At 40.5% G+C, this 14404-nt stretch overlaps 1 protein-coding gene across 3 annotated transcripts in view; it reads right to left on the reverse strand.

Moving 5' to 3' along the window:
• The window catches only part of ctdp1 (CTD (carboxy-terminal domain, RNA polymerase II, polypeptide A) phosphatase, subunit 1), a 306403-nt gene that overhangs the window by 270425 nt on the left and 21574 nt on the right, over positions 1 to 14404 (reverse strand). For all 3 annotated transcript variants that reach the window (XM_043688613.1, XM_043688612.1, XM_043688614.1), the window contains exons 2-3: positions 8680 to 8763; positions 753 to 846 (exon numbers count right to left, since the gene is read on the reverse strand). In XM_043688613.1, the coding sequence (XP_043544548.1) occupies positions 753 to 846; positions 8680 to 8763 (178 nt within the window). The remainder of the gene's footprint in view (positions 1 to 752; positions 847 to 8679; positions 8764 to 14404) is intronic.

The following is a 14404-nucleotide window of genomic DNA, read 5'->3' on the forward strand; positions in this document are numbered from 1 at the left end:
AACAGGGGGAGCAAGTGACAGGCAGTGAATGACAGCAAATGAGAAAGTAAGCAAAGGACAGCAAGCAAGCCAAAAACAGAGAGAGAGAGAAAACATGATCAATTGAGGGTTATAAAGAGCTATAGAGAGCACGAAGAGAGAGGCAGGACAAGAGAAAGTGCGGGGAACCAAGGGAGAGTGGTGTTTTCAAAATCATGAGAAGGCTGCAAAGAGTAGATAGCGTAAAGCCGTTTCTGTGAAAGAACCAAGAACAAGATGGCATTGATGTACATGATGTGAAAACACAGCAAGGGTGGTGTGAGAGAAGATTTTTTTTAATGCAGCAAGTTGTTACGATATGGAAGGCATCACTAGGAAATGTCACGGTGGCAGATTCAATTGAGGCATTTAAGAGATCACTGGAATGATTATTTGGATAAACTGGAATGCAGCAACATTGGGGAAAAAGCAGGAGATTGCTATTGGAATACAGAACTAGTGCAGACACCAAACAGCCTCCTCAGCACCGTGATAACTCTGATTCTGAAGAACAGGACAAGGGAGAGAGAATAAAAGACTGCACGCGTGATTGAAAGAGAGAACGCAAGCCAACGAAGGAGAAAGGGAGTGAGTGAAACAAATAAGCGAATAAGAGAAATAGAGAACAAGAGAAAAGGAGAAAGAGAGAAAAACAGAAAGAAATGGAAGAGCAAGCAAACACAAAAATCTGTGCAGTGTAGTAGCTACATCTTCTTAATTCTAGAAGCACTTACTTCAGAGCTGACCATCAGCTCTGGAACACTGTGAATCATAGAAACTGTGGCTGTGGATAGGGGCACCATTTGCTTCCCATTCTTCTTCTGCAATCTGAAAAATATAAGTTTGAAAAATGGACTGAATCCCATGTTATACAAACTGACCATCTTAAGAACAAAATACACATTTCCCATCTGGACTTTCCCATCCTCCTGTGTGGAAGTTCATGCTGGGGTACAATTCTGCAGAAACTGGTGAATTTCAGGTACTTTTTCTAAATTTAGTTTTCAAAGAAATTGTTCACCAGCAAAGTATTTTGCAGGCCAGGAGAGAAAAGGATCAAACTAAGCACAATTCACATTCTATTTTCCCGCATTGTTCATGGATATAAATGTGATGATTAATCAATGATCACAGCTAATACCCAGCAGTGCACACTGATAATACAAATAAGACAGATAGAGGGGCATAACAGAGTTGGTAAGGGTCCATGCAGCAAGTGCAATAGAGCAAACCATGGGCAGTCTAACCTCTCACTCATCTTATTCTCATCCTAACAGCATTTCCTTCTCCCATATGTACTCATCCAGCTTCCTCTTAAATGTATCAATGCCATTCCCTTCAACAGTTCCTTTTTTGGAGGAGGGGGCGGTATTAAGGTTGGTTATTGGATTTATTAGTGGCTATTTTATACTTATGACCTTCTTGTTTTAGTTTCGCCCCCAAGTGGAGATATGATCTCCATATTCCAATCGACCAAGTCCTTTTGTTAATGTTCTCCATCAAGTCACCTTTCAGCCTTCTCTTTTTGAGGAAAGAAAACACAAAATCTTTCCTCCTGGTTATAAACCCTCGGTTCAAGTGTCATCTTTATACATCATCTTTGCAGCATAACCTCTCTGGAGCACCTGCAACCATTTTAATAAAATGGAGACTAGAACTCTACAGCTTTCAAAAATGTGGACCTGACGAGTCTCTATCTAATATTTAGCATAACTTCCATGCTTTTCAATTTTATCCCTTTCGAAGTGTACACAAGGTGCTGTTTGTTGTTTCTAAATGACCTTATTGATCTCAGAAACATAGGAATTGTTACAGAGCAGGAGTCCCTTCCAGAGAAGCTGCATTAGGACCCTGTTTAAGACTGCAGCAAAACACTACAGCACCCTGGAACTGCGAAGAGTGGAAGAAGTACACCTATACAAAGTCTTTGCCAAAAACAGATACCCCCTCAGCTGAGTCTGTAGATGCCTGGCGGACAAGCAACACCAAAATGACAACACACGTCACCAATGCACTGGCTACTCTCCCATACATTAAAAACATTTCAGAAATGACAACCAGACGGCTCCCACCACTAGAGATTTCGACAGCACACAAACCAGCAACCACTCTCAGAGAGCAGCTCACCAGAATAAAGGACCCCACACCCACTATGTGCAGGACAAATTTAATTTACAAAATCCCACGCAATGACTGCACTAAGCATGATGTAGGACCAACAGGCAGACAGCTAGCTACCCGCATCCATGAACATCAACTAGCAGCCAAGCGATGCAACCAACTCTCCCTGGTATCCATACACACAGACGACAAGAACCATGAGTTTGACTGGGACAACACAACAATACTATGACAGACTAAACAAAGAACAGCAAGGGAATTCCTGGAAGCATGGTATTCATCCTTGGACTCCATCAACAAGCAGATTGACCTGGACCCAATATACAAACCGCTGCAACAGAAAACCAGAACCAAACAGAACCACATAAATATAGCAGTGCTTCACAACAGGCGACACAGCACTGACAATGTCACCGAGAAAGGGGACAAAACATCTGTCAACAAACCAACAGCTGACTGAACACACCCATAACGAATCCAATCAGCTCCCTTGTGAGGAGGGTCTTCACAAAATCTTTTAAGTCCCTTCACCTTGTCTGCACTGATTCTCCAAATTCGCCATTCTCATGGGAACCATTCACAATCACCTTTCCCGAAAAGTCTAATTCCCTTTCAAATGCTTCGATCAAACCTGCCTCCACCACACCCTGACTGCGTTCTCCAGATCCTAAACAATTTCTACATTCAAAAGTACTTTTCCTCATGACATTTTTGCTTTTTTCACCAATTACCTTAAAACTGCACCCTTTCATTCATTAACCCTTCATGAGTGGGAGCAATTTCTCCAGATCTACTCTACACCCTCATGATTTTAAACTCCTCTACCAAAACTCCACTCAGCCTTCATTTCTCCAAAGAAACCATCTTTAACTTCTCCAATCTATTTTCATCCCTCATCCCTAGAAATATTCTTATCTATTCACATTATTTGCAAAGTGTGGCATTGAGAACTAGATACAAGTTTCCAGTTGAGGCCAAAATAGTAACTTATAAAAGTTCAGCATAACGTCCTTATGGTGTAAGGTTCCTGGCTTTTATACTGTATGCCTTTTAAAAAAAGCCCAAGCTACTGTATATTTTCTGAACCACTCTCTAAAACTGTCATGTCATCTTCAATGGTTGCACACCTAGACCCAAGTTCTCCGTACCCTGTTTTAAACTATACCCATTAGTGAGTTTTGAGATTTGTAGCTCAGGTTGAGGTTCTGGATGTAGGTTTGTTCACTGAGTTTTCAGATGTTTTCAGATGTTTCATCACCATACTAGGTAACATCTTCAGTGGGCCTCAGAATGAAGCACTGGTGTTCTTCAGGGCTTCATTCGGAGGCTCACTGAAGACGTTACTTAGAATGGTGACGAAACATCTGAAAACAAACCTTCCAACTCAGCGAGCAAATCTACATCCAGAACTATACCCATTATTTGATACTTGATATTTTTCATATCAAAATGAATCATTTCACATTGCCTCACTTTGAACTTCATCTGCCACTTATCTGCCCACATTCTGCCAACATTCAATGTTCTTTTGAAGTTCTACATGTTTGGCCTCACCACTTACGACGCTTTTAAGATTGTATGGTCCATAAGCTTTGCAACTGTACTTTGTACACAGATTGCTATCATTAATACGTATCATGAAAAGCAAGAATCCCAAAAATCCCCCAAGACCTCTAGTCCAGACCTTCCTCTAACATGGAAAATTTTCCCTGAATCTTAACTCTGTTTCTATTATTTAGTCAATTCCATATCTATGTTGCCACTAACCATTTTATTCCACAAGCTATAACTTTGCTCAACAGTCTGTTAAACGGTACAACAACAAACAGATTCTGGGATGTTTACGTACACCATAAATTACATTGCACTAACCAACTAACCAACCTTCTGTGAACTTTTTTAAAAAACTCCAGGAAATTAGTGACACTTCAATTTCCCTCAAGAAATTCACACTGGCTTTCCTTAATCAACCTGCATTTGTTGAGGTGACTATAAACTTCTCTCACAAAATACTGTTTCCAGAAATCGACCCACCTCATAAGTTAATCTGACCATTTTATGATTGCTGGGCTTATCTTTACAGACTTTCTTGAATAAGAGTGTAAAGATCTGCAATTCTCCAGTTCTCTAATACCACACAGTAGTTTAAGGAAGACTGAAAAATTAAGGCCAGTTCCCCTGCAATTTCACTCATGATTAGATTAGATTCCCTACAGTGTGGAAACAGGCCCTTCGGCCCAACAAGTCCACACCGACCCTCCGAAGAGTAACCCACCCAGTCCCATTTCCCTCTGACTAAAGCACCTAACACTATGGGCAATTTAGCATGGCCAATTCACCTGGACTGTGGGAGGAAACCAGAGTACCTGAAGGAAACTCACGCAGATATGGGGAGAATGTGCAAACTCCACACAGACAGTCACCCAAGGCTGGAATCAAACCTGGGACCCTGGCGCTGTGAGGCAGCAGTGCTAACCACTGAGCCACCGTGCCGCTGGTCCTCAATATTTTTGGATGCATCTAATCTTGCTCAAGTACCTTTTTCTTTCCACCCCATCACCATTGTGTGTCAATATTTTAAAGTGATTTATGCATCTGCATCTTCAAACTGATGTTTGTTTGTCCCATTCACAAACTCCACCATCCAAGCAATATATGCCTTGCGCATTCATTGTATTAAAATACACCACCATATCATTCAACATAAGTTTTAACACTGCAGATTTATCCAAGTATTCTTTGTATTAACTGCAAGTCCATCGATTTGATGTGCTCAAGTTTGGAAACGGCTACTTCCAAACACTAAATCTAAATTGACAACGTAAATAGAATGCATAGCGGGTATTACTGGACAGCGATCAGGATGATTGCTTATTGTTCCTTCTCTAGATCAGGGTCAGGAAGCTGTAGTGCACAACTGATTTTTACTAACCAATTCCCATTCTTGCAGAACATCACCCGAACTACAACCAAGAGTGCATAAGTTCAGTCAGCCAGCATGTCTCCAATTTCAAATCAAAGGGTTGATCGATATATTTTTCGCAAACATGGAAAACTGAAGACACCTAGTTTTGATTTATGGCATTGGTCTCGCTTGTCAGTTTTGAATGCAATCTGTGTCATTTAAATTAAATATCAATGTTTATATGGCAATCTAATGTAACTAATAGTTTGAAGGCTTCTGTAAAAATTCAGTTATTACAGTTCCCAATTTTAAGCTATCGGTACTAATATCAAGACCAGAAAATGAAGGCTCCCTAATGATCTCCAACCCCAACCAGGTTTGAGATCATAAGACCATAAGAAATAGGAACAGAAGATGACTATTCAGTCTCTTGAGCCTGCTCTGCCATTCAGTAGGATCATGGCTGATCCAACTTTCTACATCCACTTTGTTGCCTTTCCCTGTAACTCGTGATTCCGTTACTGATCAAGATTCTATCTATATCAGTTTTAAATATGCACAAGAAATCTACTCTCTGTGGCGAGGAATTCCAAATCCCTTGAAGAGAAGAAATTCCTCAATTCAGTCTTAAATTGGAGACCCTTTATTCACTATATTCTCCGGTCCTAGACTCTTCCATGAGTGGAAACATCCTATCAGCATTAACATCGTCAAACTCTTTTAAGAATCCTCTACATTTCATTTAGATCACCTCTCATTCTTCTAAATTTAAATGAGTACCAGCCTGTTTAATCTTTGCTCACAAGACAATTCCTCCATAACAGGAATCATCCCAGTGAACCTTCTCTGAACTGCTTCCATTGAAATAATATAATTTTCTTAAATAGAGGGACCAAAACTGCTTATAGTACTCCAGATGTAGTCTCATCAGTACCTTGTACAACTGCAGTAAGACTTCCCTACTCTTATACTCCAATCCCTTGAAATAAGGGTCAACATTCCAGTAACCCTCTTGATTACCTGCTGTAACTGTGTGCTTGCTTTCTGTATTTCTGTATCCCTTTGTGTTGTAGCTTTCTGCTGCTATTCTCCATTTAACTAATACTCATTCTTTTCTCAGCTTCACAGTTTCCCACATTATATTCCATTTGCTAACTTTTTGCCCACTTACTTACCCTATTAATAGCTCTCTGCAAAATGTTTATATCTCCCTCCAAACCTGCCTTTCCACCTATTCTGGTGTCGTCTGCAAATCTGGCTAGAGTACATTTGCTTCCTTTCTCCAAGTTATTTAAAACATCAGCCCACCCTATTCCTCACAACTGCAATATTATGCATGCAGTGGTGTGGCTGGAAGTTGCAATAGCCTGGGAGTTGCAGTATGTAGATGTAATACAGGGATCTTGGATGTATACTGGTGCCCAATGTGATAATAAGAGTAAAGCACTATGCACCAATCAACACAAATGTAATACATCTGAGCTAACTGGCTGAGCAATTATTTCCTAAGTTTAGCATGTTCTTCAGTAACCTTTATTTCATAGCACCGTGACCATTGACAATATTGGCATCTAAACCAGCGGGAAAGTGTGACTGTGTATGCAGTTTTTGTGTCATGATCAATGGCACATCTGACAGAGAAGATAACTGCTGTAAAAAGAGGCACATAGTCGACATTTTCCATCTTGCAGTGATCAGGACTGAATTACAAGAAAACTAAACTTCAAAGGGAACAATTTGAACTGCATGGGAAAACAGCATTGATTAGTTGACAAACAAACTCTGAAGGGTCAATGTTTTGCCTCGGAGAATGCACAAGGTAATGGTTATTTTTGTGAAAGTTCTGAACAAAATGGTCGAGACGTTGCCAAGAGGAACACCCTGAAGAAATGTTGTCCTCCAAGCACTTGCTCAGTTGAAAAATGCGCTGGCATATTCCTTTTGCTTACAGAGAGCTGGCCCTCCGTTTGAACATATGTAGCTCCGAGCAAGTGAGAGACACCCACATTTCATGCCTGGCTGATAACCTTTAATTGCTTGTTGCTTTAATTGTTTGATCTTAGCATTATGACTCACATCTAATCTTGGACATTATGTACGGAGTTTTGAAAGCATGGGCTGGTCCAATACAGTCAGCAGCCAAAAGGATTTGCTGCCTGATACAACAGGCAAGGCTGGTCATTTCATACTGCTACTATATCATAACAAAACGAGTGGTACTTTCATCAAGTCAGACAAATGCTTATGAATTTCAGTGCCAGTGTAATTATATCAGGTATGTAGGGTAAACATCCCAAATGACTGGTAAATAGCACCCAACAGTGCATCCCTTCAAAAATCTTCTCAAGTTCTGAGGAGTCATGCTGGGGGGTCTTGAACCTTTAACTCTGCTTTTCTCTCCACAGATACTGCCAGATCTGCTGAGTTTATCCAGCATTCTCTGTTTGCTTCAGATTTCAAACATCCACAGTAGTTGGCCTTTATTATAGCGCACTTTTCAGCTGTTCACAACAGACAGAGAACAAAGTGTACAGAACTACCCTGTGCTTGTTAAACCCAAAAGAAAGAGTTTAAAATTAGATGTGAAGCTGCGGTTGGACAGTCAACCCATTAATCCCATGAAAGAGAAATCACGTCTGACCAATTTATTAGAATTTTTTGGAGAAGCCTCAACCTGAGTAGATAGAGGGGAACCAAAAGATGTGTAGTATTTGGGCTTCCAGAAGACACTTGACAAAAGGATAAGCCATAAGAGCCCAAAGTGTTGGAGGTAGTACATTGGTATGGATAGAGAATTGGCCAATAAGCAGGAAACAGCAAGTTGGTATAAGGGGTTCTTTTTCAGGTTGACAACCAGTAACCAATGGGGTTCCAGTGCTGGGTCCACAACTGTTTCCAATATATATTAATGACTTGGAGGAAGAAGACCAAGCGTTCATATGCAATTAGTGCTCTCAGTAAACAAATAAAAGCCCAAATATTGAGTCTATTACAACTAAACATAAAGCACAGGGAAAACATTACACTGTAGCATTTCCTATGGTCAGTGAGGGTCCAGTTTCCAACCAATCAGCATTTTTTTTTCCACGTGGTATAAATTATTGCTCCTTTTCAAATTTGGTATTCTTGCAATTATATTTGGATGAGTACAAGACAAAAAACTCAACAAGGTGTCTCTTTTGACATTAGTTCAAGTTCTGTTCGTACTGAGGAGAATGTTATTTTGAAAACTTTGAAATGGGGAATTTTTGAAGAAACATACTCTGAGGGAGAACAGAATAATTATTTTGCCATCCATTTTCAGTCCCTCTAATCATAATTGCTTTGTAATCTTTTGACCCAGGTCAGTTTGCCCTTCTTGTGATCAGCCAATGCTGTTCTGAAAGTGTCACCGGGCAACACTCAGAACAACATGGGGCTTTAATCCACCTGATATTTTGTTTCTTAAAGGAATCACAACAAAGAAAGCCATTCCATTTTTAGAGAACTGATTAAGGAGAATTATCATTCTGTGAACCACAGGATGAGAAAGACTGCTGTGAAAACAGCACATTTGGAAGATCTGCTTGTTATTGCACACCACTGTCCACCTTCAAATAAAGATAAGTTGGCACATAGTACAGAAAATAACTTACTGCGTCAAGTCTTGACCACAGGCTGCACAGAGGCCTTTCATAACAATAGGGTGACTGCATCCTTCAAGCCGAACCAGTACGCTTCTGCATAAAATAAATGGAGAAAAATTAATGTCAACATTGGATTTTAAAAAAAATTACGTCTGAAGTTGATACATTCTCATTAAACAAGGATATCAGGGGACATGGAACCAAAGCCGCAGACTGATATTAAGACAGATTCCAAACATGAGCAAATTGAAAGGTTGCATAGATTTGAATGGCCTTCTCAGTTGCCATGGTACAAATCTGAGCTAGACTGCAAAAAAAATGTAGCCACCTGACTTTTTAGGTTACAACTGAAAATGCGTTGCTGGAAAAGCGCAGCAGGTCAGGCAGCATCCAAGGAGCAGGAGAATTGACGTTTCGGGCATGAGCCCTTCTTCAGGAATTTTTCATGCCCAAAACGTCGATTCTCCTGCTCCTTCGATGCTGCCTGACCTGCTGCGCTTTTCCAGCAACACATTTTCAGCTTTGATCTCCAGCATCTGCAGTCCTCACTTTCTCCTTTTTAGGTTACAAGACTGGTTTCAGCTTTCTGATTTAGACCTTTGCTGCTAGTGAGAATCTAAACCAGAAATGTTAAAAACAAACTTTAAGGCCAGAAAATTGCCAGCCCCAAGGCATTCGTGAGTCTCCCTTGAGAAGAAGGAAAAAAAAACATGACAGAGTCTGGATCCCAGCTTCACCAAAAAGGCACCGTGGCACCCATTTCTGTGGGTCAGTCCCGGTCAGAACGTAGTTGTCAGGGTAAATCTGCTGGTTAATCTCACCAGGAGGCCATACAACTTCAAGAGTCTGCAGTTTACTCTCCATGTAGAACTGATGTTAAAATTTGAGACTGGCACTCCAACAGATGGGGTCATCCCTCGGCGAGACGTCAAACTGAGAGCCCATCTTCCTCCTCATGTGGATGTGAAGGAACTGTCGGCATTGCAGGCTGTACCTCCCTCATCCAGAACTCTCTGTCCCACCTCCCTCATCCAGAACTCTATGGAGATGTGACAAATTGGCACCTCCCTAATCTGGAATTCTCCGCCCAACCTCCCCAATGCAGTATTCTCCATCCCATACTCTCAGTACCGTCCCAGTTCTGCTCTGGTCTTGTAATGTCGCTATTTAGGTCCCAAGGTCATGGTCAGCCTTCACATTTAATTTACTGAAGTGATCTTTTTCTCTGTCTGGAATATTTTAGAACAAAATTATTGGACCCTTGGATAACAAGATTTATTTTGCTGCTCACGGATGCTTGCAGGAAATATATTTCAAAATTAAACTTTTCAAACTCGCGCAAGAACAACTGCCTCTGATATTGTTTTAAAAACTGCAAGAACAACTGCCTCTGATATTGTTTTAAAAACTCCCGCGATCTCCCCTGACCCAGCAAATTCTCTGGTCCCCGATACTGTTGGATTACAGAGATACAATCTGCATTTGGAAGACAAGCAGGGGAGTAATCTCTGGAGTCCTGGTCAATATTTATCTCATTGTTATCTTAGTGCTACTTGTGGGAACTCACTGAGTGCACATTAGCTGCTGTGTTTCCTACATTACATCAGAGACCACATTTCAAAAGTACTTCACTGTCCAGTCCTTCAAAGCACCCAGTTGGTCACAAAATGCACGAAATAAAGCAAATCTATTGTTTATTATGCAACTGTCCTCCACTTGCAACATTTTGCTGAAGGGTGGGGGTTGTTGTGGCAGTTTCGGGCAAGATTTCTGCCTCCTGCAGTTGGGGACTATTTTTAAATCGACTCCGAATAAGGTAGGTTTGCTTTACTGTAAAACAGTCTGCTGCAAAAACTGCTGCGGGTTATGCCTCTAATTCACTGACTGATACAACAGAGCATCTATTTATTCTGCTGTATTTACTCGCGGTGAGGCTGCCTCCACTGTCAACAATGCAACATAAACACTACATTTACCAGGATGTTGTCCAGAGTGTGGTGCTGGAAGGGAACATCAGGAAGGGTTTATGCCCAAAACATCAATTCTCCTGCTCCTCGGATGCTGCGTAACCATCTGTGCTTTTAGGTGCGGGCGCAGTCATGATTTTTAAAAGACAGTGAGATGAGAACATGAATCGGAATGGTTTGGAGGGATATGGATCAGGAGCATGCAGGTGGGACTACTTTAGTTTGGGATTATGCTCAGCACGGACTGGTTGGACCGAAAGGTCTGCTTCCTTGATATATGACACTTTGAAGTGCTGCAGCACTACTTTCTAATAAATTTAGCTGATGGTAGGTCACCTTAATGCTATGTTTTTACTTCAACCTTCAAAACTTCATTACAACTAATTAATTTTAATAATAAAATTCATCCTTCAGCTGTTTAATCACATTAATCAAAGGCCTCCCGACGCTCTCATTCACAGAAAAAACTACAACAGAAGTGAAACAAGTTAACTTTCCTTATACACATCAGATAATCACGAATCCTTCAAAACATTTTGCCCAGTATTGCTGATCATGACTACATTTCTATTTTTTGGGAAATTGCTGGAATCCATTATGAAGGAGGTTGTAGAAAGATATCTTTAGAAAATCATAATGTGATCAGGTGGAGGTAATACAGCTTTGTAAATGGAAATCACACTTATCTAGGTTAATCAAGATTTTAAAATAAGTAGTAAGCAGCATGCAGAAAAAGGAAACATGTAGATGTGACCCACTTGAATTTTCAACAAGTAGTTGATAAGACACTTGCTACACAAGACTTTTTAAAATATTCTTTTACAAGATGTGGGCATCACAGGATAGATCAAAACTTTCTACATTTAAGTCTGATCAAGCTTTTTCTTATTAAGTACCTAGTGTTCACACAAAACAATCCCAAATGGTTTAGCAAGGCAGTAAATCCAATATTGCATGTTTCTAAGTTCAGCTACTCAGGAGAATTAAAAGTTCAATTTATCACATGCATTGTTCAATAAGACATGATATTCTATTGGTAGGTCTGGCTAACGAATTCAACCCAACCAGAATTTTGAGGTATCCAACTGTGGTGTCGCCATTTCAGTGTTTTGATTAGATTAGATGAGATTCCCTACAGTATGGAAACAGGCCCTTTGGCCCAACCAGTCCACACCGACCCTCCGAAGTGTAACCCACCCTCTGACTAATGCACCTAACACTATGGGCAATTTAGCATAGCCAATTCACCTAACCTGCACATCTTTGGATTGTGGGAGGAAACCCACGGAGAGACAGGGAGAATGTGCAAACTTCACACAAACAGTTGCCCAAGGCTGGAATCGAACCTGGGACCCTGGTGCTACCCAGAATCCTTCACAGAATCATAGAATCACAGACATGTTACTGTACAGAAGGAGGTCATTCAGACTAACACACCTGAGCATTTTGACTAGTTGCTTTTTTTTCCTGCCTTTTACCCATAACATTGGACGGTTATTTGAATAGAAGCAATGAATCCCTGAATGCTTCAATTAAACCTGCCTCCACCACTCTTGCAGGGAGTGTACTCCAGATCATAACTATTCACTCTGTGTAAAAGGTTTTTCTCACATCACTCTTGCTTCATTGCAAATTACCTTACATTTGTGTTCTCTCATTCTTGATTCTTTTATTTTCTCTGTCTATTCCGTGCATCACCCTCTGGATTTTGAAAACTGCTATTAAATCGACTTTAATTCTGCAAGAACACAGTCGCAACTTCTCTAATTATCATCCAATCTGAAGTGTCTCATCTCTGACCATTCTTGTAAACCTCTTCTGCATTCCCCTCAGTGTGTTTGCATTGTTCCTAATTTGTGATGCCCAGAACCGTATGCAATACTACTCCAGTTGAGGTCTGACTAACTTCCATGACTAAGACTACAGTTTTCCATTTCTCAAGCTTTTTAATTTAGTGGAAGACAGTTTTTACTGATATTAAGTTTTCAGATATGATGGGATTTGAACTCTCTTCTCTGGGTTTCTTATCCAATGACGAACTGCCTTTTGTTTTGAAAAACATCCTACGATTGTCAAATCTCATCTCCATCACAAACCAATTTTCAACCATGTTTTACAACCAAGCCCTTTTCTAAGCCTGGTCTACTCTATCAAAAATCAAAGAATATGTTCTTCAGCTATGTACCAGAATAGACAGAGTCATACCAGACAGCACGGAAACAGACCCTTCAGTCCAACTCTCCCAAGCCAAACAAATTTCTTAAATCAAGACCCATTTCCCTGCATTTGGCCCATATCCTTCTAAACCTTTCCTATTCATGTACCTGTCCAGATATCTTTTAGATCTTGTAACTCTACCTACACCTACCACTTCCTCTGACAGTTCGTTTCTTATATGAACCACCCTGTGTGTGAAAAGGTTGCCCCCTCACGCCCTTTTTAAAATCTTTCTTCTCTCACCTTAAGATTATCCTCTTAGTTTTGAATTCCCCAACCCTTGGGAAAAGATTTTGCTCTTCACCTTATCTAAGCCCTTCATGATTTTATAAGCCTCTATAAGGTCAATGCTCCAGTGGAAAAAGTTCCAGCCTATTCAGCTTATTTTTATAACTTAAATCCTCCAAGAAATACTAAAGACCAAATAGGCTAAAGATTCTTTCAAGGTTTTGTATAAAAAATGTCGTTAAGTAGCTTTAAAAACAATCTTAAAATTGTATAGAGGTGAAATTAATTCTTTATTGTTGAAAACTCTGAACCAGTTACAAATCCAGTTAAATTAACACTGAACTTCTTGTCATGGAGAGTTATGAAATAATTCAGGGCCAAAAATGTAATCAGACTAGCCAAATGGGAGATACAATTCTCTAGGAAAAAGCAAGATTCCAGGAAAAAATTTTGAATAGACTTTTTAAAAGTCCTCCGGAATGGTTAATGTATACTTAATCAAAAAATGGATATGAATCCAGAAATGTCCAGGATCAGCTATACATGCCCGCTGAAGATTCCAATCTCTACCTCCCCACCAGCTCTACCTCTCCACCCTATGGACAGACAAGTGTGGATGACATTCAGTCTTAGAAAAGTTAAATATTCCTCCAGTTAAACACTCTTACCTTCCTACAATGAACTCCATGTCATTTGCCACTGATCCCATCCCTCTCCCTGGCTACATCTCCAAATGACCGAGGTTTGATTCTCAGGATCCTATTGACCATCACCCCATCCCATTCACACACCCCTCCAAACCCCCCAACTTCTACTTCCATCAAAAGTGCTATATTAAGGTAACTAGTAACTAGTTGTCAACAGAAATGTCAGATGTGCAGTCTTTTAAAAGAGATGTCAAAACCAGAGCCCATCAGCCTGCTAAAGTATATGCAAAGGAACTCATAGCACTATTCTATGAGGAGCCTTATCAAATATTTATCCAGCAATGAACAATGGAAGATAAATTCATCCAGTTCTTATAATACAGCTGTTTGTGGGAGCTAGCTGAGAACAAATTGAGTCTGCCATTCATACAACACTTCAAGAGTCCTTGGTTGACTGTAATACAGATTCTGGATTAGTCGTGCTGGAAGAGCACAGCAGTTCAGGCAGCATCCAAGGAGCAGCGAAATCAACGTTTCGGGCAAAAGCCCTTCATCAGGAATAAAGGCAGAGAGCCTGAAGCGTGGAGAGATAAGCTAGAGGAGGATGGGGGTGGGGAGAAAGTAGCATAGAGTACAATAGGTGAGTGGGGGAGGGGATGAAGGTGATAGGTCAGG

This window comes from Chiloscyllium plagiosum, chromosome 4, assembly GCF_004010195.1.
Source record: "Chiloscyllium plagiosum isolate BGI_BamShark_2017 chromosome 4, ASM401019v2, whole genome shotgun sequence".
NCBI lineage: Eukaryota > Metazoa > Chordata > Chondrichthyes > Orectolobiformes > Hemiscylliidae > Chiloscyllium > Chiloscyllium plagiosum.